This window comes from Saccopteryx leptura, chromosome 9 (assembly GCF_036850995.1).
Source record: "Saccopteryx leptura isolate mSacLep1 chromosome 9, mSacLep1_pri_phased_curated, whole genome shotgun sequence".
Taxonomy (NCBI): Eukaryota; Metazoa; Chordata; class Mammalia; order Chiroptera; family Emballonuridae; genus Saccopteryx; species Saccopteryx leptura.
In genome coordinates this window covers 94,341,075-94,365,516 of record NC_089511.1, presented here as the reverse complement: position 1 = coordinate 94,365,516, position 24,442 = coordinate 94,341,075, and the positions used below count along the sequence as shown (strand labels likewise).

At 49.1% G+C, this 24,442-nt stretch overlaps 1 protein-coding gene and 1 long non-coding RNA gene across 4 annotated transcripts; one reads left to right on the top strand and one right to left on the bottom strand.

Moving 5' to 3' along the window:
* Nucleotides 1–2,815: 2,815 nt before the first annotated feature.
* On the bottom strand, nucleotides 2,816–7,212 carry LOC136381364 (uncharacterized). Its single transcript, XR_010747060.1, has 3 exons — nucleotides 7,083–7,212; nucleotides 6,274–6,345; nucleotides 2,816–3,077 (listed from the first exon to the last, which is right to left on the bottom strand). It is a non-coding gene; the product is annotated as an uncharacterized lncRNA (long non-coding RNA).
* Nucleotides 7,213–8,754: 1,542 nt separating this feature from the next.
* On the top strand, nucleotides 8,755–23,378 carry CXCL12 (C-X-C motif chemokine ligand 12). Of its 3 annotated transcripts, none has more exons than XM_066350083.1 (4): nucleotides 8,755–8,912; nucleotides 12,853–12,970; nucleotides 15,101–15,187; nucleotides 20,368–23,378. In XM_066350083.1, the coding sequence occupies exons 1-4, from the start codon at nucleotides 8,852–8,854 to the stop codon at nucleotides 20,381–20,383; spliced, it is 282 nt and encodes a 93-aa protein (XP_066206180.1). In that variant the 5' UTR covers nucleotides 8,755–8,851; the 3' UTR covers nucleotides 20,384–23,378. The 3 variants fall into 3 exon arrangements, with proteins under 3 accessions (XP_066206180.1, XP_066206179.1, XP_066206178.1); XM_066350082.1 differs by lacking the exon at nucleotides 20,368–23,378 and adding an exon at nucleotides 18,500–20,361; XM_066350081.1 differs by lacking the exon at nucleotides 20,368–23,378 and adding an exon at nucleotides 17,790–18,493.
* The last annotated feature ends 1,064 nt before the right edge of the window (nucleotides 23,379–24,442 follow it).

The following is a 24,442-nucleotide window of genomic DNA, read 5'->3' as shown; positions in this document are numbered from 1 at the left end:
TCATTCCCAGAATCAGTCCAGCTGTTCACAGCCAGGTTACCTTCTGGCCAAGATATACTCTGGGGCAAGAACAGGCACAGTGCTGAGTGGGGGGAAAGAAGCCTGGGAGGACATGGCTGTACTTGCTCAGGAATGGGGGGAGGGAGAAGTGGAAGGAAGAGTGGTGGCAGCCCCCACAGCCTGGGCTGTCCTCACTGCTCTCCCTGGGTCTTGGGATCAGAGGCTTGCTCCTGCAAGGTGGACAGACACTCTCTCCCTTCACCAGAGATGCCATTCCTGGATGACTGTTCCCTCCCTGGACCTCCCCTCAGCTCAGCCCTTCCTCCTGTCTCTTCTATCTCACCCCTCTTCCTCCATGCTAATGGGGAGCTGGCCCAGGTAGAGAGAAGTTTTATCTTTCCTTCTATCTCCCACAGATCCTATGCCTGCAGCCATGCTGGTCTCTCTAAAACCATGATTGCCCAAATTCCAGAGGTTGTAGCCTACAGAAAACAAGCTCCCATTTAAGAACCTGTTAACGGGCCAAGCAGAAAGCAAAGCAGCAAGATGATGAATAGGAGTAGGCAGGTTTGACCCCTGAGGTCAGTGTGTGCAGGTGTACTGCCTGAAAATCCACATTGAGACCTAGGTGGCTGCAGAAGCATGGGTCCCACAGGAGCCAGGTCAGTGATGGTGGGAGTGAATTGTTTTTCCAGTATCTTGCTAGGTCAGTCTAACCCTGTCTGAGCTGCTCTTTCCTGATGGCACTCCCAGCCCTCTCAGCATCTGCACCACCCTTTAGAAGTCACTCAGCCAAAGGCATGGCCAGTCCAGAGCCCACATCTCCACCGGAAAGACCTGGATCTTTGAATCTTTGATTTCTCATGGGCAAAATGGAGATGAGAACTCCTCACTTCAGCTCAGGAAGAGAGAGAAATATATATGCCTGCTGCTTAGTAAACCAACAAGGCTGGAAACTGAGATAACATCAGACATTTAAAAAGTATATAATAATATGCATCACATCTTCTTTATCCAATCATCTATTAAAGGCCACTTTGGTAGTTTCCATATACTGACTAACCTGAATAATGCTGCAATGAACATAAGGGTGCATATATCTTTGCAAATAAATGTTTTCAAGCTTTTCAGGTAAGTAAGTACCCAGAAGAGAAGTTGCTGGGTTATATGCTAACTCTATTCTTAGTTTTTTGAGAAACCTCCACAATGGAATACTACTCAGCCACAAGAAAAGGTGAAATACTACCCTTCGTAAGAACATGGATGGATCATGGGAAATCATGCTATGTGAAGTCAGTCATCAGAAAAAGTCAAGAACCATATGATTTCACTTATATGTCAGATATAAAACTAAAAGCAACAAATGAACAAACTAGAAAAAATTTGTAGATACAGACAACCGTAGGATGGAAGAAAAGGAAGGGGTCGGGTAGGAAGGATAAAGGGCATCAGATATATGGAGACAGAAGAAGACTTGACTTTGGATGGTAAACACAATGCAATATGCAGATGATGAATCATAGAATTGTACACTTGAAGCCAACTAATTTTATTAACCAATGTCACCCCAATAAATTTAATAAAAAAAGAAAATCAAATGTATATTTGATATATATAATAAATATATACAGGATGGGGTACAACTAGGTTTACACTTGTGAATACACAAAATACAGTTTATTCTTATATTATTATTGTATTATTTTCCATCCAAATAACTGCATATTAAATATATATATACAGGGTGGGGCAAAAATATACTATAACACTGGCCCTATCATGAGCCCTGGTCAGGGTTTAGTCTGCATTGTCAGTTCACATCATGTTGGAAGTCCCTTCATGCTCCGAGCCTGGGCCTCTGCACCTGAGGAGTAGGGGGAGCAGCCTCACCCTACAATGTTGCTGCAGAGCCAGTTCAGCTAGTGGTGTGTCCTGTCTATCTAATCACCTGAAACCATCTGACATTTGGCTGTATTGCAGTTGTCATTGCACACAAGACCTACAAGCTAACTGTAGCTTCCCCAGGAGGTAGCTTTGTGTTTGGTTTCTGGGGAAAGACACCTGTCCTCATGAGTTTTAGCTTTGATTTTTCTTCAGACCTCAAGACCTTTGCCAGCTTTAGTGGGATTTTTCTGCCAAGGTTGCATAAGAAGATCATACAACTAGGACAGCCATTTCTGTACAGTGTTCTATCAAAACCACGGGCCTTTTGAGAGTTCTGGGACAAAGCATAGCCAACAGCAGCACCCACCAGTGAGGCTGTTGGCCCAGGCGCACCCTGAGGTCGCCCTCTGGGTTTACAGTGGCTGGCTGTGCAGGGATGCCTACTCCATATGGCCATGGCGGTGCAGTGTGCTTTTCTTGGCACTCTCCAGGCAAGGGTGCTTGACTCTTCTTGTTATGAGCACTTGGAGTTTGGGCTTCTTGCTCAAAATCTCAACTACAGTCAACTGGTAGACAAAATTATGCCCACACTGACCTTCTGAAGAAGCCACAGAAGTAAATATCGCCTCAGGTCAGATTCCCTCCTGGAATCTCAAGATTCTTTTGAAAGCTGCCAAGACAGAGCTAATACATCACCACCGCTGGCCGCTGTTTACGACCAGGTAATGACATTTATGACTGCCTCACTCTATCATCAATATTTGTTTTATTGCCCCTGTAGGGGGATTTTTCCATTTGGCAAAGATCATCACATGTTTTCAGTCATGTTAACAACTCATTAAATGCAGAGAGGTAAACAGAGAAACAAAGTCTTGTTTCTTTGCTATTTATTTATTTATTTAAATTTATGAAAGAAAATCACAGCTTGGCAATAGAGAGTGAAGAGTGCTCATCTGTTGTTCTTCTCAGCTCCTGCCTGGGTGGACCTTCCTCAGGAGGCACCCCCTGCCCTTCAGAGAGGTCATACCTTCAATGAGGAGAAGGGCAAGGATTTCCATCTGCTTCAAGGTAAGGGTTTGCAGTGTGAACTGCAAGTTGTGGCTTCTGATGCTTGATTAGTCTTTCCCTGTGGTCCAGAAGGCAGGAGGTACATCTGTCTATCCTGGTGGAGAGGAGTCCCAGGGCTGCAGCACCTAGAGATGAATGATGGAAGTGGTTGGAGGGGGGAGCCAAGCAGATAGGTAGGTGGATGGATGGGCAGATAGGTGAATAGATGGGTAGGTCAATAGACAGGAAGATGGTTGGATGAGTGAAAGGATGGATGAATGGGTGGAAGATTAGACTGCAGATCTATGAAGAAAGGGTAGCACCTCTTGGTGGTACAACCTAGGACTCTGAAGCACTGAGTCAAAACTCTACAGACACGAAGATAGTAGCAGTAATCAGTTGGCCTGGCTGCATACCTAGAAGCTTCATCCTGAGAATCTGAGAAGAGAAAGATTTCTGGAAGCTGGAAGCCAATTAGACTTTATAGGTGAGACCCAAACTCCCAGTCAGCACCCTGGATTATACTGTCATAAGGATGGAAGGGAGGGAGGAAGGAAGGAAGGAAGGAAGGAAGGAAGGAAGGAAGGAAGGAAGGAAGGAAGGAAGGAAGGGAGAAAGGACCTTAATTTTCAAATTCTTTATGTGATAAAATATCCCTAAACAAAAAATATCTTTTAACAGCCAATTTGTTTAAGCTCCCCAGTCTGCTTCTGAACACTGAGATGGAGGAATGGTTGCCTTACAGGCCCTGAGCAATGCCTCCACCTTACTTCATCTCCCTGGGCCAGGCTGCCAGTGGAACCCCCCTTTGCACTCTCTAGGATGAAGGCCCCTTCTCTTTTATACAGAGCATGTGTGCTGCCTAAAACAGAAGGAAGAAGAGGCAGGGACTGGGCTTCATGTCCACCTGCTCCAACCAGAGAAAGGAGGGCTGGGGATGCTTGGGGAGCTTCTTCTTGCCCAAGTTATGACAAGTACTATCTCTAGAAGGTCAGGGATGGGGTTAAACTGCTGACAGCAGAGAGGAGAGTAAAAAAATATCATCCCCACACTGCTTTACTATACCACCTTCCAACATAATAAAATCCTGTTGCTTAAGAAATTCTCTCACTGAGAAAGTGTAATTCAAAAGCTTGCCTTCCCAGGACTCCCCCCACCCTCTGGCCGCATGGCCTGAAGGCCCAGGCAGAAAGCTCACAGAGAGGGAGTCCAGTGTGTTGAGAAGACTCTGGAGGAAGGTTGTCAGACTCAACAAATGAAAACACTGAAGACCTAGATCCACTCGAAATCCAGGTGAACAATGGATGACTCTTTTTAGTCTAAGTATGTCCCACGCAATACTAGGAACACATTTATACAAAAGAAGAAAAAAGGTCTAGTTTATCTGAATTTCAAATTTAACTGGATGTAAGATGTTTTATGTGACGCACACACACTCTTTCACTCTTCACCAGGAACACCCCTACTCTGGAGCCAGTCAGGGTTTACTTTGATCCCAACTCTGCCAAAGTGTAGCTGTGTGACCTTAGCCCCCAAATCTAAGGAATGGGGTTAACATTAAATGCATTTCCAGACAGATAAGATAGAAGATGAAGGAGGTAAAAGGTACAGAAAATGGATTAACTCTGTGTAAATGTTGCATATCCTCCACGACTCACACTTCCTATCACCTGGGGTTTATGTTAGGGGCTGATGCTTGCTTCAATTCTAGAAACTTCCATTGAGCTCCAGATGCTGAAAGCAGTCTGCCCAGAGGCAGGAGTACAGGAAAGAGGGGTGGGGTTAGAAACAGCAGAGCAAATCTGGACCTGAGCACACTGTTTTTGTGAGGGGTGCAGGCAGAGTTGAGTTAGTGTGTGAAGGTTGTGTGGGAGCTGGAGTCATATCCCTAAGCCCTTGGAGCACTTGGGTCTGATCTGACCTATACCATGAGCCTTGGTAGTTCATGCTTCTGAAGGACACCACAGAAAATACCATCCTGTTTTAGGAATGCCACTTGAGGGAAGAGTCTTTGGACACAGCCCCCTTAGACAGAAGGTCTGACTTCTGGATATGCTCATTCAGCTAGAATGAGCCATGCTCGGGCCAGCAGGGACCCAGCACAGAGTGCTGCACACAGGACCCCTGGCTCAGCCTCTGTGGGTTCTTCCCTCAGTGATAGCCTGGGGCTTGTGAAACTTGCTCCTGAGGTCAATTTGGGATCACATATCCAGCCCAACATCTGTTGAGCCCTGGCCCCAGATTCAAGATTTGAAAGGCACCTTAGATCTCTCTCATGAATGTGACATACATCCCTGCAAAGGCTCCCAAGGCCTTGCTGATGTCCCAGAATCCAGATGCTGAGCTCAAAGAGTTGTGCCTTTGCCCCTGGCTGGCTCTGCCATGTTGGCCAAGGTCTCCCACTACTCCGAGCTTTGGGCTTCTTGTCTCCAGAGCTGAGATATTAGGACTCATTCTGTGAGTTCAGTCTTTGTAAGAAGCAAATGTAACAAATCCAGAGAAAGCAAGCTAAACTACTATGTAACTATCTTCCCCAGGGCCTTCTCTGTGTCAAGTGGTTTCAGACTTAGTATATCCCAGTACCAGCTCTGGGAGTTAGTATACCCATTCAACAGATGGCAGTATTGAGGCTCTGAGGCTTTGTCTTTCTCAGAGGGACTCCTGGTTCCCAGGGCAGGACATCTAACTTCTGCACCCCAATGCGAGATGTCAAAGATGGGAGAGCAGAGGTGAGAAGGTGGGGTACTATTCCTGCAGCTGTCTCTTGGCTGTACCCCTCCTGGCTACACTTAAAACTGGAAGAAGGAGGACTCATAGTTGGAGTGGAAGCGACACGGGTGTCCAAGGCCAAGGGATCTCATATGTCCCCACACTCTTCCTGGACCTGAGCACTCCTTAGTGAATATTCTTGGGTCTCACCTGGATGACAAGAGGGAGGAAAATGTCATCCTTCCCCATATGATTTTATTTTATTACATCATGGCCTAATAGTTTGTTTAAAAAGGGGGAGAAAGTGTCAACACACAAAAACGTTCTTTATTTAGACAGCATTTTCAACTTCAGATCTCTTTGTATCACTGATTTTATATATATATTTTTTCAACCACCTATACTATTTTATGTTGTTAGTTTTAAATCTACTTTTTTAAAAAACTTAAATCATATATTTAAAAAAACAAACTCAATCTTGAGTGCTTTAATGTGCCAGTTATAGTTTTAGTTTTTTCATATATATATATATATATATATATATATTCTTTTTTATTTTTTAAGTGAGAGAAGGGGAGAGAGTGAGACAGACTTCTGCTTGCACCCCCACTAGATCTACCCAGCAACCCCTACCTGGGGCTCGGTTTGAACCAACCAAGCTATCTTCAGTGCCCGGGCTAATGCTCGAACCAACTGAATCACTAGCTGTGAGAAGAGAAGAAAAAGAGAAGGGAGAGAGGGAGGGGAAGAGAAGCAGATGGTCACTTCTCATGCATGCCCTGACCAGGTATCAAACCCAGGACATCCGCACACAGGGCCAAAACTCTATCCACTGAGTTAATCAGGCAGGGCCATAAATTTATATTTTCAAAAATACTGTTTCAGAGTTCCATCTAAAGTTATCTTGTTAATTATACACTGGAAAACAATGATCTGGTGCAAATCTTCAACCGTGCCCTTCCACTAATGCCTACCCATTGAACCCTGAAGGAGCCAACAGCCAGGCTGGGCAGAGGGCAGGTGCCTGGGGTTTGGAGATGGTAACACACAATTGGGCTATGGAATACCTCAACAGCTAGATTCCCACCCCTCCCACCTGAATTCATGTCCAAGGTGTCCCTGAGGGGCAACAACTCTGAAGGTTTAGTGTCATTTTCCTCTCCCCTCATGTAAAATCCAGGAGAACAGGGCCTTTGGGGGATGGGGAAAGGGATTCTGCTTACTTTACTAAAATATTTCAATGTTAAAATGTGTCTGGCACATAGTAGGCGCTCAATAACTATTTTAGTAAGTGAATAATGGAGGTGGTGGGCTCTGAAGTAGATCCTGGGATTTCAGGACACCGCAGGCCAGGAGGCCCTAGCTCCCCTCTGCCTCAGCCACATACCTCCCTCAGGCCTAGGGCAAAACCTGATAGCAGCAAGGAAGCGAGAGGCTTTGACCTTGGCTTTGGTCAGACTGGCGGGCGAGGCTCCCCGCAGCGCGCCCGGGTTCCGGAATCTGTAGTGTGCCCCTAAATCCCGGCCGCCGCGCCATTGTATCTGGCTGCGCAGGGATGTGGGGAGAGCGCGAGCCTTGATCTTCCGTGAAAGCCGCGGGACCCGAGGCAGGGGGAGGGCCGGGATAAGGTGTGCGGAAGGAAGGGGGGGGGGGGGGGGGGAGACTTCGCCACCAGAGGGCGCCTGGGCCCGGCCGCCGGCCAGACTCCGGAACTCTGAGACAACCGGCTCAAGCTCTCCATCAAGGAGATGGAGGCCGGGCCCACGAGGACTGTCTTCTGCATTAGACTCTTAGTTCTTCACAGGCAGGAAACAAGTTCATGGGGCTCCCAGCTCTATGCCCAGTGCCCAGGAGTGGGTTCGGCCCAGAGTGAGTAAATGAATGAATGAAAGAACAATGCGTGCAGGTTCGCAGCGCATCTCACCGGGCAGGAAAGTAGCTTTGGAAAAAAAGACACGCTAGAGTCCCCCTGGAAGATTCCTGCTGACCTCCCCTCCGATGGCGCCAGCCTGGTGCCCCCCCCCCCCGGTGGCCGGGGCTCCTGGACTCCTCAGGGACAGAGACCTGTTCCCACTGCGCGCCCCTTGGATAGTTGCAGGGACAGAATCTGCTCCACTGTGTGGCTATGCGGGGAAAGGACAGAGAACCGCCTGTGGTCACTAGGGAGGCCCCAAAAGAACGCCCTTCTCCCCCTTTACTGCACGCCTCGCTCCACGTGCTCCACTGAAGCCGTCCAGGGTGGGTAGCGAAGGGCGCAGAGGCCTGCCGGACAGTCCTGTCCGCGCTGCTCCCCGGGCCAGAAAAGCCAAGGTCAGAGGCCTATCAAGGGAGGGCGGGGAGGAGAGAAGAGTTTCTCCTGTGGCACTTCGGTCCCGCAGGGCATTCTCTGGAAAGGGAGAAACAGTGACGTTTGCACAGTTATTCCTGGCTTCCAGACACTGGGTGCTGAGCTCGTCTCATTACCGAGGGTTCTCTGTCTCTTCTCTGGTTTTCTCCAGAGGAATAGAGGTTAGCCCATTTCTCCAGAGGAATAGAGGTTAGCCCATTTCTCAGAGGACAGAGGTACAAAAGACTGAACTTAGCACAGTACCAAACTGTAGAGCCCCAGTTTGCCAGTTGAGGAAACTGAGGCTTGACTTGGAACCAGAGTTGATCTGACTGCAAAGACCTGTCTCTCTCAGGTCGAGCTTTGGGGCTGCTGCTCGGGGAGCCTGGGCTCGTGGTTCCACGCCCCGAAAATCAAGACCATCTTAGCTGCGGTGCAGCCGTCCGTCCAGCCCTCAGTTCTAGGCCTGACTTTGTTCTCATGCAGATCCCGCCTGCGGGGTTCAACGTCTCCACCTGAACTGTAAGAGCAACAATCCGCCCTTCAGGCTAGCCTCATTGTGTCGCTCCGATCCCCACTGCAGATCAAGGCAGGGCCCACTGGCACTGCGACGGCCAAAGGCCTGGGCGCACTGGAGCCCCGGGAACGCTCCTGGAGCAGGGGAGAGTTGTAGCGGCCTCGTGGGATCGGACGCTTGTCGGAGCCCCAGGGTCGCGAGGATTTGGCTCCAGGCCCGCCCCTCGCGGCGCGTCCCGCCCCGCCCCGCCCCGCTCGGCTCCATAACTAAAGCTCCCGGCGCGCGCCCCCCGCTGCCGCACTTTCACTCTCCGCTGCCGCCTCCACTCCGCCCCTGGCTCCGGTGTTTCCACTGCCTCCTGCCGTGCCATGGATGCCAAGGTCGTGGCCGTACTGGCTCTCGTGCTGGCCGCGCTCTGCCTCAGCGATGGTGAGTGTGCTTGGCGGCAGAGACCGGACGGGCGCCGGGCTTTGGGCTCCCAGCTCAGGGCTCCGGGCTCCTCTGCCCCGGCCCGCGCCTCCGGGACCGAACCCAATACACACCGCTTTGCATAGAGCCGCGCAGCCCGTTTCGCAGGGCGCGCTCTCTCCGGTGCGGCGTCCAGAGCCCCGCGCGCAGCAAGGCACCGAAGCTTCGCGCTCAGAACCGCGCTCGGGGTCCGGGACGCCGGAGCTCCAGCGGCTGCAGAGCGAGGTCCGGCGGGACGACGGGGTGGGTGCCGAAGGCGCATGGGGATGTGGAACCGAGCTGGGAGCCGCGGGTCTGGGCCCGTCCACTTAAGAGCTAGTGCCATTCCGCGCTCGGCTTGGTTTCCAGAGGCGGCTGGGCTCACAGCGTTGGAGACGCGGTCAGCGGTGAGTGTAAGCAAAGAGCTCTTTGCGAGGCCAACTCGAATCGCTTGTGCGATCGATTGTGGTGGCTGTGCAATCCGGGGCAGCAGCGTGGCGGTCCGTCCACGAGAGGCGGGCTCTCACTCTGCTGCCACCCAAGCGGGACTCCGCGGGCTAGGGGTACCGAGCAGCTGTTGGGGTTGCACCGCCCACCTGGCCGAGCTTCTACACAGCTTCGAGGTCCCAAGCGACGCGATGAACCTGGGCACGAGTCCAGTCTTGGCCTCCATTCTCTTTCCGGTGTCCCCCTAGAGAGGCCCTAGGCCATCAGAGTCACGCATGCCCTAGCCCCCAAAACACACCTGCAGACAAGTGTCTTTGTCGCAGCCGAGGGAGCTCCCCTCCTCAGAAAGAGCACTGCAGCAAAAGTTCAATCACCAAGGCCTTAGGCCATTGTGTGAGGTGGTGTCCAGTTTCACTGAGAGAGGGAGAGAGCTTTTTTTCTTTTGAAGCTTGAGAGAATCTCCCTCTCCTGTCACAGGACACCGCTGTTGTTGCTGCTAACCAAAATAAACTGTTGCAAAAAAAAAAAAAGGAAAAAAAAAGGTAAAAAGTTCGGCCAAGCTGCCTGTTATGTCCTTGGTTGCAGAGTTTATAACAAACTCTACAAAGGGTTGAGGACACTCTGAGTGCTCTTGGTGCAGCTAGCTGAAGTCCTTGCAAGAATGGAGCTCCTGAGCACTCTGCTGGATTGCAGGGAAGAGCCCCTACTGTGTCCTGGCAGGCAGTGGTGATGCGGAAGCCAGTGAGGATAAGGGGAGCATGCATGCAAATGGACAAGGCAGCAAGCAGCACCTGGGCTAACAGGGGTTCTTGGCTTACCCCTGGGAAATGTTCTTTAAAAGTGTAGCAAGTTAATGATCAGAGCTGCAGAGGAACACAGTCAAGGGCAATTCAGAATTTTTCTGCTGGCTGAAGAAGTATCCTAGGCTGTGTCTCCACATTGACTCCCCAGGTCCTGGAGGCACTCTGGTTGGGAATTAACAATCGAGTGGTCTGGTGAGAGTGGAGTTGTCATCACCTGACTCCTTCTGGAGAAATGGTGCTGCTCCTAACTGCAGAAAGAACTGGAATGCAGAGACTCAGGTCATTGATTGCTGGGCATTAGTTGATCTGGGGGAGCACAGCCACTGACTCTTGGAAAGGGTTGGTCGCTTGCCTCTCTTGGCAGCCAAGTGGAAGTCAGGGTCCTGGGGCTCCAGGCTGGTCTGGCTCTCCTTGCGTACCTACGCCAGAATGTATTTTTGAGCTCCTAGGGCCTGTGTACCCATGCTGAGTTCCAAAGCTGCACTTCAGAGATACCCTCGTTCAGGCTCAGACTCAGGATCCTGCTGTTCCTCCACCGGTTGACCTCAGCCAAGGAGCTGGTCTCCTGGGTATCCCCGCTTCCAGGGATTAAACCTAGGATTGGCCCTATTCCCAGACCTGGTTGGAGAGTCTGGCCAGGGACTCTCTCTTCAGCAGAGTGGAAGGTTCTCTGCTAACTGCTCCCAAATAAAGTCAAGGTAACTAGGACCCAACCCTCAGCAACATACAGGCTAATCAGATGCCGTTCCTATATGTGGAGTCATATCCCAAAACAATTGGAAAAGTTACTAATATTGACAAAAAGTGTAGGGAAGGACTCCAGGTTGGACACACCACTGTGTTTTCTCAGTAAGGACAGTTGAGCTTTGTCACTTTAAAAAAGCAATTGAAATCCCACACTTGATAGGCCGACTACTGGGTCCTGACAACAGGAATAGGAGTTGCTTTTAAAGGAATGGGTAATCCCAGGGGGAAAAGGGGAACAGAGGAGGAAAAGAGAAAGCCTGTGTTAGTCCAGACTGAGCCTGATCATCACTGCTTTGAGCCAGAACACCTCCTTGGACACTAGAGAGCAGCAGCCCCCACCTGCCGCAGTACTCACACCATGCTCCATCCAGCTCCCTGTTTCTCCAGGGTTGAGACCTGTCCTTGCTCACTACTGGCCCCAGTCCCTGCTAGCTCAGAAGGACCCATAAGAACCTAGAAACTGGACACTCAGAGGACAGACTTGGCTTCTCCTTGACCCAGGCTGCCTCACCTAGTCCGGGGGTTGCTTTCCCAGGTGATCTGGCTACCAGGTAATACAGATAGGAGATGCCCGTGCAGTTGTTGAAAGCCAGGTTCCAGCAGAACCTCCAGGAGTTAGATCGGGGGTAGGTGAGAAGGCTGCTCAGTGCTGTCCTGCTCCAGAAGAGTCAACTGAGTGCCCTGAACCAGACTTTCTTCCTCCTGGTTTTCAGTTTGTTGAATTTGGTCCTTGGGGGAAGGAGGGGAGTGGGGATCTGCCCTTCCCCAGATTTGGTGGCTAAATAGATTGCTGTACCAGGTCATTTTTCAACTGAATGCTGCCTAAAGAACAAAAAAAATTAAGAAGTCCCAAATTGTCAAGATTCCCTGTAGCTTCCACAGCTCTCTTGACCAAAAGTGCAGAACTTCAGAACCACCAGGAAGCCTCTGGGAATTCTGCAAACAGAGCACTTAAAAGAAAAAATCTCTGGCCTAACTATTCTCAGACATGCCTTCAATCCCTGATGAAAGGATCCACAAAGTCCAATTATTTGGGTTATTAAGTAGGACTTGGATAAAATCTTCAGGGAAAACCCTCACAAATCCTAGCCTGCAGTTCTAGACCTAAAGGTTGAGGGTGGGTTCCGCAGGAGCCCTTTGCTAATTTACGCTAATGTGTGCCAATTATGGCATTTTGTAAATTGCTGAATTTGCAAACAAAGATGTAATACAATCCAAGAGGCTATAGGGTCCTTTCACAGGCAATGAAAGCCACATTTGACTCTGGCTCCTGATCATCTCCACACCTTTTGGGAGGTGCTGGAGAGAACTTGGACCCTCATCCTGCTCTCTGGGGACTCCCAGGTGGGAAGCCAGCTCATATTCTTTTGTGGTTACCTGGGCTTCAGGTAAAAGTGAGGCGAGAAGACTGCAAGTGGGAGAAGGCAGTGTTCCCAGAGATCAATGGTGGCCCCTGGAATGAGGCCTGTGACAGAGGAGGGAGGAGAGAGACAGCCTGGAGCCTCCTTACTTCCCCTCCCCCTTTCTGAGTAGAGAAGACTTTCTCCTTGGCCCCGAGGAGTTAAGTTTGCAAAGATTAACTGGGAGCCTTGGTTATTCTTTGACTAAAATAGTTCTCTCCTGTGATTCACATCCTTTACCTTAAAAAATCTGAGCAGGGGCTTCTTATTGTAATTTTTCCAGCCTCCTTCCTAGGGTCCATCCCTCCACAGGTCCTTTTGGCCTCTGGTCCTGTAGAAGTTGAGCCTGAGCCCTCCAGTTCTCCCTGTGCTGCCCAAGGAGGGGGTCTTTGCCAGGATACACCAGCATTGCTCTCCATCCTTCCCTCATTCTACCATTTTCTCCCCTAGCTGCAGACCCAAACGCGCATGTGTCTCTGAGGTCCAGCAGGATAATAACAAGAACCTTGTACTTATCTCTTATAGGGAAACCGGTCAGCCTGAGCTACAGATGTCCTTGCCGATTCTTCGAGAGCCATGTTGCTAGAGCCAACATCAAACATCTCAAAATCCTCAACACTCCAAACTGTTCCCTTCAGATCGTGTAAGTCTAAGAATCGTCCTTCAGGAATCTAATCTAGCAGGCTCAGTAACACCCACCTGGCAGACTTGGTAAAGCTGGAGAAATGGCAAACGCCATGTGTCCAGCCCTGAACTTGGCGTGATTAGAGGCAGTTGCTGTTGCCACTGGGACTTTGAGTATACCACCAGGCAGGAGTCTGGTGCCTTGCCCCTCTAGTGGTCCTTGTGTCTTCTTGCCAAGCTTCCTCCCTTCAGTGCAGGAAGTGGCGCCACATGTTGACGCATCTCCAGACTAGAGAAATGATGGCTTCACCAAAGTCTGTGCTCAAGTTCAGTAAATTAGCCAGTCCTTTACTGGTAACATTTCTGTCCTGCCAGTTTCAGGGCTTCAGTGTTATAAATAAATTAATCCTTTCTCCCACAGCAAACTCCGATGATCCAAATTCACTGAAGCTACCTTTAACCATTATTAGCTCACTTAACTGCATTTTCTCAAATACAACACATATATTTTTGTTTTTGCTGGTGCTAACATTTGATTTGATTTCTGTTGGAAATGAGACAAACCAAAATCACATAGACTTGAGACAGAGATCTGCGGCCTGCAGAGGAGGAGGCTGGCCCAGGCGTGCAGGAAAGCCACATGTGGCTCTCCGTAGCTTGGACACTGGTGCTCCTGTGTACCTGTGTTGGCACACAGTAAGCTAGCTAGTGTGTCTAGACTTCAGGGAGGTAATGCTAGGGGTCTCATGGGGAGAGCTCGTCTCCTGCAAAGTCCCATTGCTAACAACAGATGGGGACACAGCGGTTAGAATGAAAGCTACAACTTCCTGAAGACTTTCTACACAACACCAGCAGTTTTCAGGTTTGATTTTTCTGTGGTTTTTTTCTAGTCTTGATGCCTTGATGTCTGTGTCATTTTAAAAAGTTTCAGGGTCCTGAAAGATTAATGTTTTACTTATTTTTCTTATAATAAAATACTATCTGTCCTTTGAGGGGTATCTTATCAGGTGTGGGATTTAGCTGGTGTGGGCCTGCTTTATAGTACAGATTGTGGTGGCTCCCTTGCCTAAGGACACACCTGGAGGTTGAAGAAGCCAAATATACTTCTCAGCTCTGGGCAAACACAAAATTGCTAAACAGTGGTACCCAGATTGGAACTTCTATCCACTTTCTCTCCAGCTACACCCCTCAGCATGCCCCAGGAAGGCTGTATGGAAACTCTCATGGGAGTCCTGGAGCTGTTTTGTTGGCCTTCCTTATAATTATAGACTCAGGAGTAACTGGCCATGATCCAAATTCACTGAAGCTACCTTTAACCATTATTAACTCACTTAACTGCATTTTCTCAAATACAACATATATATTTTTGTTTTTGCTGGTGCTAACATTTGATATGCTACGGTTATGCAGATTACTTGATAACCACAGCTTTAGTGGGGAAAAGTCCAGGTCCTCTTCTCAAAGTTTTCAGATGAAGTAGCTGTTAGTGGAGGTGAAGGGTGGGAAGGAGTTTTAAAAAACAAATGGGACCATGGAAGATTCACTGAATTTGTAAAACTCTATGGAAACTACTTTCAGAAAAATAACCTACATTATGCATCTCCAAACAGTGCTGGCTGCTCATTGCACTCTCAACCCCCACCTGTAATGCCCCTCCCCCCACTGCAGCCTGCTCCCTCCCCTGGGCTGGCTGCACCTCTCTGCACCTTCCTGCACTGTGACCTCTGTCCCTACCCTAGGTCAGTGCCTCTGGGTTGACTTTTCTGTCTCCCATGTACTATCAAGACAGTTCACCAAAATAAAAACCTGCTTCTGTTGCTTTCCAGTTATAACCCTCCCAAGTCTCCACAACCTTGTGGATAGAACCCCACCTTTTCTCCTCTTACATCTGGCTGCAGGCTCCTGAACATCTTGTCTCTTATGGTTGGTTCCTTCACGGGCTCTGTCCACCACCTCTGGTGTCCCTACACTTGCCTTCTCCCCCTTTACTTTGCCTGCCCTGCTCCCATGATCCCTGTGGGAATGATCTGCCACACAGGTGTCTGGCTGCCATTGGGCCCTGACAGGGTCTGGTGAGCACCCCGGGGGGTCCTGTGAGCCCATGCAGACCGCAGCAGGGCTGCTCACTGTCGCCTCCTCTGGTTTTTAGGGCAAGGCTGAAGAACAACAACAGACAAGTGTGTATTGACCCAAAACTGAAGTGGATTCAGGAATACCTGGAGAAAGCTTTAAACAAGTAAGCATACCAGCCAAAAAGGACTTTCCACTAGAGCCACTGGAGGAAAGCTAAAACTATGTGAAAATCCTGCAAGGGCACAGGTGGGGGCAGGAAAAACTGGACATAAGGGCCAGTTGTGCCCATGGGGCAGCATGTTTACCTGGGGACGGGAGAGGTCCACCCAGCACGTAGACAACTGCATTTATAGCATATGGTACAGTATCACAGCTTATATCGTTCACACCCCGGACCCTGGCACACTGGCTGTTTATAACCGGGATTTTCCCAAGAAACTGTATTATCCTGCCAGCATTTCCCACCGGTCACCTCCCTCATGATTGTCACAGTCATCATCATTCTCATTATCCTATTTTAAATCAGTGATTACTTTAAGATCTGTATTTAGTTTGTTTTGCATATTTTCCTCTTCTCTGCTGGGGTGTCTGGGTGCATCAGGTGATGGCCAAGCATGGAGCTCAAAAAGGGAGGGATCCTTCCTGCAGAAGCTGAGACTTGGAAGGAGGCTGTCAGGTGGCTCCCACAGGGCATGCCCCTCCTGGCATAAAGGCCAGGGTAGCTCTCAGATGCAGACCATACTGGGCAGGTGCCACCACCAGCACCACCTATTTCAGTCTCAGTGAATGAACCTGTGGGCTTCACACAGAAGCAGCCATCACTAGATACTATGCCCAGACACACCCAGTGACCCTGGCCTCTCCTTGCCTGCATGAGCCTGCTTTCACCATCTCCTCTGTTTCTCCATTTTGTATGTGCTCGAGGGAGGGGGTGACCGCAGGGCCCCAGCCCTGCAGCCCCTCCCAGCTCTGCCATCCCTCCTGCTCAGGCCCTCTGTGAGAATCTGCTCTGGCCTCCTCCAGAACAGGGCTGGCCTTCTCCTGGGCAGTGTGCGAGACCTCGTCTCAACCTTCCCATGAAAAGCAAGTCTTTGCAAAACCAAATGCAGTTTCAACCTGAGAGCTTTCTTGGAGGAATTTGGCTTCTGTGAATGTCTCTGAAGCACCTATGTGCCATGGAGGCTCTACAAATGCTAAGTTTTCAGAAATCCGAGGTGAAAAATTTAAGTCAATAAACAAGCCTCTTGCCACTAACCCCTGCTCCTGAAGCCACAGTGGTTCCAATCAGAAATGTTGGCAAGATAAAATTTTCATGCAGAAATGCGATCCACAGATGGGCCTGGTGGTGTTTGTAACTTTTTGCAAGGCATTTTTTAATATATTTTTGTGCACAATTTTTTTAAACGTTTCTTTAGAAAACAAATGTATTTCAGAATATATTTATAGTCTAAACAATTCATATATTTGAAGTGGAGCCATATTAATGTCAGTAGGCACATTTCTCTATTATCTTAAACTACTGGCAGCTTGTAAAGGACTACATAGAAATGTGATCGCAGCGCTTTAATGTTGGCCACAGTGTATTTTTTCACTTGTACTAAAATTGTATCAAATGTGATATTATATGCACTAGCAATAAAATGCTAACTGTTTCGTGGTACAAATGTCCTACTGCATGTGGGAATTTATTTACCTGACCTAAAATCCAGTAGCTGTTAGCCGCCGAGCTCTTCTGCGGCTCCTGAGTTTGTGAAGCGAGAGGGCCTCCGGGTCAGGTGCCTCAGATCCCTCCTGCGAATTCACGTGTGAATAACAGCACATGGGCCTTGCTCAGGAGCAAATTAAATCTGCGACTCAAGTTGTTGTTGTTGTTTGCATTTTTCTTTTCTTTATTTTTATTTTTAACCCAATGGAAGCTGCAGTGCTAGTTTACTAAAGAATAATATTTGACTCACTAATTCCTCTTCCCCTTCCTTCTCCTCAGTTCTCCTAACATCCCCATGTAATCTCTAGAGATTCAACCCTTACACTGTCCAGCTCTGACATTATCCCATGTAAAAATCCCATAATTCTAGCCTATGGTTAATATCAAGCTTTCTCAGGAGGAGCAGGTGGCCTTATCCCATAAATCATTAAATACCATTCAGCTTGAATCATTTTAATGTTGACAGTCACAAGCCAGTTCCTCTAATAAAATTCTGCTAACCAACTCTGTCCCTCATTCACCAAAACAATCTCAGTTATTCCTGGGGTCCCCTGGGGTACCTAGAGAAAAGGTGGGGTGAGGCTGCCTTCTTCCTCCTCTACTGGACAGCCTCCTGAACCTCAGGCCTCTAGCCTCTGATTTGCAATGCGGAGATTTTTTAAGATAAAACAGAGCTCAGCTCTGCATTGAGAAAGAAGGAAGCCTGGAAAAGCAGGTTGGGGTGAGCCAGAAGATCAAGTCCATCCTGGGCCTTCACACCTTTTTAGATGTGAATTCCTTTCCCCACTGGAAGCCTCAGGTGATGGTGGGAGCCAGGGTCAACTGGCCATTGCTGTAGCCAGTTCACAGGTGGGGTGGAAGTATATCTTTTCTTTTTAATCAAGGCAAATGTCTCATTTATTGCAATAAGGTATTGATGGGTCGTTTTGTGCCCAGGGGCCTCTGGGCCTGAGACAGAAGACAGTGAGACAATACATGGGCCATTGTTAAGTATTGCACAGACTGAGACAGACTCTCATTTATCTCAACATTATTAATGGTTCTAATAATTTTATCAAAGGGGGCGCAGAGAAGAAAAAGTGGGGAGAAAAGAAAAGATAGGAAAAAAGAAGAGACAGAAGAAGAGAAAGGCCGCTCAGAAAAGGAAAAACTAGTTACCTACCCAACACGTGGAGAAAGACTGCAGTGCACTCAGCTCTCGTTGCCCCGCACTTTGTAAACCTCTCTGATCCTCCTCCAGAGCAGGCCCTGCCTCCTGGGGTTCTCTCAGACTTCCAGGGGGAACAGTACTTGGCCACCTCTGGGCCCACACTGGTCCCTGCATTTATGTGCTTATTAAGGTCCTTCCTGGTCGGTTAAATTATGAAGAAAGTAGTTACACAGAGTTTGGGGCTGGGGTCCCAGACGTGGAGACTGTGCTCAGGGCTCTATGTAGAACAGCTCAGGACTCTAGACTAGAGTGACCTGGGTCTCCACCATCGCCCCAGATTTCTGAGCCTCCCACCCTGCCCTTCACTTCCTGTCTTAGAAGGCCCATGGTCACTCTGGAGCTCATGCAGCTCCTCACACTTGCATTCTGCCTTCCTGTCCAAGACTGCCCGGCCACCACAGCAAGCCATCTACTAGTCCAGCAGCAGAGCCTCAGCCAGCAGAGTGCTTTTACCTCGTGCCCTTGCATTTGCTGCCCCGGTGCTACCCATCCAGGCCTTCCTGAAGCAGAGCTGGCTGTGGCCATTACATTTGCAGGTGATAACCTACTCTTTTTCCCAGGTGTTGCCTGGCCCTCCACCTCTGGTGGCTGGGGTGAGACTTCTCCAGCCCTCTTTCCCTAGGCCTGGGACTGGGTGAGTGGCTTTACTTCCAAGCCCAGGTATGTTTCTGCACACCATGCAGGGAGAGCATTGTGAGCCCCATGGTCCCAGAGAGCAGATGTGGAAGTGCTTCCTAGGGAGCCTGTTCACCAGTCATTCATTCTGTAGATTCTCACACGGATCCCTGTCTGGAGGAACTTGGTGAAGGGCCTGCAGCTCTGGAATGCTTAGCCTTTCCTTCCCCTCCTTCTAGAAGAGTCTCCGTGACCCTGTGCAATTAGGTTGCAGGACACAGCTATCCCAGTTCTCACTTTTGGGAAATGTCTGCTTAAAATGACAAGATTTCAAGTCTAGAACTTTTTTCACTGCCCTCTCTACAGAATTATGTCTGAGAGATCTTGCCAAGTCTGTCTAAATTGGACCAGGAGGAGGGATCACGGGGGGAGCAGAGCCTCAATGTCAGTGGTGCTCTGAATAAGGATGTCTTGCATGCTTGCCCTTCTCCTTGACCCCCAGAACACACAGCACACACCCCAGACCTCTCATAATTCTAGTACTTGGATTCAGACTGAGCAGGTGGATGGAGGACACAGCAGGCAGATTTCAGGAGGAAGGAACTCAAGGTCCCTGATCAGACTCACCTATGTCAATGAGTGCTGTGTCCCCTCGTGCTCTGATGGCCACTCTCACTGCAGCATTGATCCCACGGCAGAAGGATCTTGTTAGGGCCCACTGCTGTTTCTTTTAGCTGCTAGCTCTCCCAGCGTAGGCCCCTCTTGCCAGCACTGGGGACACAGGCCTGCTCCTAGATGAGTGGGGGCTCACTTTATACACCCTGACCTCCTGCCTCTGAAGGCATCTGGATGCCATCTGGACAGCCTGGGGCCGTGTTCCTTTCTGAAAAAGCAGCAGCAGGTCTGGTCTTCAGGAGCTGGGCTGCGCCATCTGTAACCCTTTCAGAAGCAGCAGCAGGTGCCATCCTATGCCCAGAGAGCGTGGCAGGTCCTTCCTGTGCACCAGGATTGCTGACTGCCCTCAGGCAACAGTGGGCCAAGCTGTTGCTGATCTGAGGTGGCAGGCTGCTTTGTGCAGTGCTCAGGAGGACAGTACCCCCCCACACACTGGTCCTGGGGGAGTGGGAGCCATCAGGACTAAGAGAGCTGGCCCAATGTTAGCAAACGCAGGCAAGCGGCACACATCACCCTGTTCTCACTTGACTCCGCTGGTCCTGGGCTTCACTGTGTCTGACCAGCAGGCGTAACCCAGGCTCCATTGAAGTGTCCTGGGTCGTGGGGGAAGAGCCGAAGTGCTGTACCTGGTGGGTGGACACTGGGCAGTGGTCATGTGTCTGTACCAGGTGAGTCATGTGCGAGCCACCCCTGCCGTTTCACTGAGAGGTCCTGTGGAGACTAAGGGGAGGGTGGAAGCAGTGGGTGGTGCCAAGGCTCTGGTCGCGCCCATAGCCCACGCCAGACTTTGTGGGAGGCCGGGCCCAATGCTTGCACTGGGTAAAGGCAGTGTGCCCTGTGCAGTCGTGCGACCACTGTGCTAGGGTGGCTCCATGCTCTTGTTCATCTGCTGTGAGCCCCACTTGCTACATCCGTCTGTCCTATCCACTTCCCACCTTCCACCATCCCTATGCTTCGCCATCCTGTCTCTCATGTCCTCCCTACCCAGGGCCTCAGAAGAGAGACGCAGAGCCATGCTGACTTGGAATTCAGAGGTCAGAAGTGGGGGCCCTGCCGCCGTGAGCTTGGCATCTCAGCGTGAGGCCTGGCCACTGTGGCCACCCGCCTTAATTGTGTCTCCCTCTCTTCTTGTTAACAGGAGGTTCAAGATGTGAGAGGCGCAGGTTGGGTCAGACGCCTGAGGAAGCCTTACTGTAGGAGACCGGGTCTGAAGCTGGGGTTAGGAAGGGTGTCCAGGGTTTCCTTGAGCAGCCCAGACAGGACCGAATGCATTTCCCAGGGCTTTGTTTTGCACAATTTGCCTTACTTTTATCGTTTGATTATGTAGCAAATATATATATATATATATATATATATATATTTTTTTTTTTTCATTTAGTTTGATTATCCAATGTCACTGGTGACAGATAGGAACTTAGACTAACTCCATTATTTTACTTGCTTTATTATCTTTACCATGGAGTCCCTGGTCTGACTAGGGATTCCTGAGCTTTATATTCCTTTGAACTGCACAGGCTGGAACCCCAGACCGAGGGCCCCTTGCTCACATTGTCGTATCCTGGGATGGAGAGCCCCCAGGAGGTGTCAGAATCAGTCAGCCTGGGCAAACCCGAGTGAAGGTGGCGCTGTGCCTCAAGGGGCCGTCGGAGGTTATGTTCTAGAGGGCCAGGCCGCCCCCCCCCCACCCAAGTGAGCATCACTAGCTTCCCTGAGCTGAGGCAGGTAGGAGTGTGAGGCCAGGGTAGGGGCTCATCCTGAGCTCTCCTCTCCACATGTCATCCCACTCTCCTCATCATCCTCTCATCCATCATCATGCATCCGCGACTGTATCCATGACCCTGGAAAAAGACTCTCTCAAGACAAAAGCTTTAATTTAAACTGGGCACCGAGGAGCCAATCAGAATGTATTCTGTCACCAGGTCCCGGAATCTCTGTGCATATCTCTGTCTAGTCTAGAACTGTCTGGTGTCCAACCTTGTGTCTTTGTCCCGAGCCTCAGAGCTGTGCTGTCTGTTCCTCGTATGCAGAGGCTGAGAGTATGGAGATGCCCCTGGGGACGGCTATGATGGCTTTGGGTGGGTGACCTTGTTCTCCCCACTGCTTACAAAGCTGGGGGGGGGGGGTAGGGGGACCCAGAGCCCAGGAGAACGCAGTTAGCAGCAGCACTGACTTCTGGGGATGTCAGTATCTCAGACTATGATAATTTTGTCTTTCATGTATCAAGCTCAGACTGGTTTTAGGTATAAAAGGAATAATAGGGAAATAATTCTTTTTGTTTGTTTGTTTTGAAAACACAATCCATAAAGCAATGAATTCCAGGATCTTTTTCCTGATTAAAATCTCACCGCAATCACTTTCACCATTTGGCAATCCCATTACCTTTAGCCTTGTACAAGGGCTCCCCGGCGGAGAGTGCTGCTGCCCTTACTTTGTGCTTCCAGGATGCCCAGCTGGGCAGTCCTCTTAAAAATAATGGGACAGAAGAGAAAGTAGGGAAGCACTGACATTTGGGATGTTTCCCCTCACGGAGGGCAGTTGGTAGGGTTAGTTACATTAAACAGTCTTAAAATTTCACTTTTTAGAAAGGTAGGCACTGAGGGTTTTTTGCTTGTTTTATTTTTTATTTGATCTGAATTTACTTTTCCCCTTTGATTAAAGATAGAATTTTTTTTTTAACTAAGAATGTGGGAAGAAAAGAAGGTCTACAAGGAAATGTGTTTTTATTTTTAATAATCTTGGGTTATCAGTAACACGTGTTGGGCATTTCCTTAAGCATTTCTGAAAATTGAATCTTCATGGTAGAAAGGCAACCAAACAAGTAAGTTCTCCAACCTGCCATATTATATTGAGAAAATAGAGTGTAGGAGACCTGGATTAGTTATAAGGGATGCAGAAATGGTATCAAACCCCTCTTAAAATTAAACTGTCACTATAGGGCTCCTGAATTATGCATGAAATTATTGAATTTTCAGTGGGAGAGTCATTTTGCAGGTAATCCAAGATATTTAAAAATCTCATGGGAAATTTGGAAACATCTTTTTTGGAATCCACAAATCAGAGCCATTAAATCTGTTACTCCCAGAAAATAAACATGCCCCTAAATGTTGACTCCAAGTTTAACAAAGAATCATTTCTGTTTCTCCCCTACAGAGGAATAACAAGTAGGGAGTAGAAGCTGCAAGGAAAATTATTTGTATAACAATTTCTCTTCCTGCAATCTCCCCCACCTCGCTAAATGCATTTAAATACATAGTTCATTTGCAAAGAAAAAGGCTCTCCCTATTGCCTTCAAAATAGGAGTCAAGTGCATCATGTGATGGGAGTCACCCAGCTGTCCCTCCCTGTCTAGTGCTGCCTCTCGCTGACCTTCCCTTGGGCTCAGTGTCTCTTCCTGGGGAGGTGTCCCTTGCTGCCAGCCTCCTCACCTAGTGGGAGAGCGGGCTGGGGGGTCTGGGGCCCACAGGTGTGCTGTGTATTGGAATCTGAACCTGTGCCATATGTTGTTTGTACTGTTCTTTGTCCTGCTCTGGCCAGATACTGAGACCCCAGCGAGGAGGCTCAGGAGGGGCCCTCAGCTTTTGTGAGCAGAGGGCTTGATAGCAAAATGCTGCAGTGCCTCCTGTGTGAGTTCAGAGGGGTTTAATTTCACCTCCCTTTTCCAAATACTGCCTGGTGTGCCCACTGCAGGCGTCTTCACTGCGACTTACCATTTTTCTCAGGGATTGTGCCCCGCTGCAGCTGGATAAGAGTGGTGGGGTCCTGTCCCACTGCACACCTCCTCTGACCCATTCTGGGGAAACCCCATCTCCGGGAACCACTTCCCAGAAGTGTCCATGCCCTCTCAGCAGAACACCCACACAATCAAGATATGAAGCCCCACAGGAAACTTGTTATTCCCCAGCCTCGCTGGATTCTCAGTCTCTGAGCATTGATGGGTTCAGTGTTAAATGTGATGAATACTGTATTTTGTATTGTTTAAATTGCATCTCCCAGATAATGTGAAAATGATCCAGGAGAAAGTAGCTTCCTATATGTGTGCTTTTTGTTAATAAGTAACAATTCCTCTTGAAAAACAATTTCTACTTTCTTGTAATGAAAAGATGTATATGCACTTATAATTGTTCTAATAAAGACATGTATTCAAATGTAGCAGCCAACGGGTTGGAATTAGTATCAGCATTTGGAACTTTCCAGACTTGGTTTTTCTCCCTCAGACCACAAAAGTCCGTGTAATTCTAGCTTCAATGGTTAGTGGAAAACAGGGCGTTGTAATGCTAAGCATGATTAAGAATTTGGGTGCATACCTGCTTCTCCTCTATTGGTCCTGCTCTGGGAAAAGTACACTTTGGTCTTGATGGAATCCCTTCATTTTTTAATTTTTATTTTATTATTATTATTTTTTGTGACAGAGACAGAAAAGGACAGATAGGGACAGACAGGAAGGGAGAGAGATGAGAAGCATCAATTCTTCATTGTGATACCTTAGTTGTTCATTGATTGTGTTCTCATATGTACCTTGACGGGGGGTGGGAGATGGGGGCTACAGCAGAGCAAGTGACCCCTTGCTCAAGCCAGCAACACCCACGCTCAAGCTGGATGAGCCCACACTCAAGCTCGCGACCTCGGGGTTTCGAACCTGGTACTCTGCGTTCCAGTCTGATGCTCTATCCCCTGTGCCACCTTCTGGTCAGGCTGGAATCTCTACTTAAAGATAAAACAGCTCTCGGCTCTAAAGGATGGTGTTGTGCGAGGGCCCAGTTGCTTGCCCTACAGCTATTGGGACATTCTCCACTCTGTAACTGTCAGGTTTAGAGGGAGACAACCAGCGGCCCCTGGTTGTCTCCCTCTTCAGCATCTCTGAAGGCACTGCTGAAGACTCACACCATGTGCCTTTCTGTCCTGTCCTGGGCCTTCTGAAAGCCAGGCACTGATTCCACTGCTGCCCCCGGCACTGTCCTGCCCACTGTGAATGAAGGACAGACAGGGCTCTGTCCTCACAGAAGTCAGCCCTTTCACACTTTCTACCACATTCTCCCTCATCTAAAGTCAACCGCACTGGACAGGAGAAGCCCACACAAACACCACAAATGTCTACGTCTCGGTTGTTTATCCTCTGTACTCTTTTGCCCACAGATCCAATTGTGACCAGATCATCCCTGTGCCCAGAACCTTCCTGTTATGTATAAGGTGATTGCCATGTAGTTGCTAAGTTG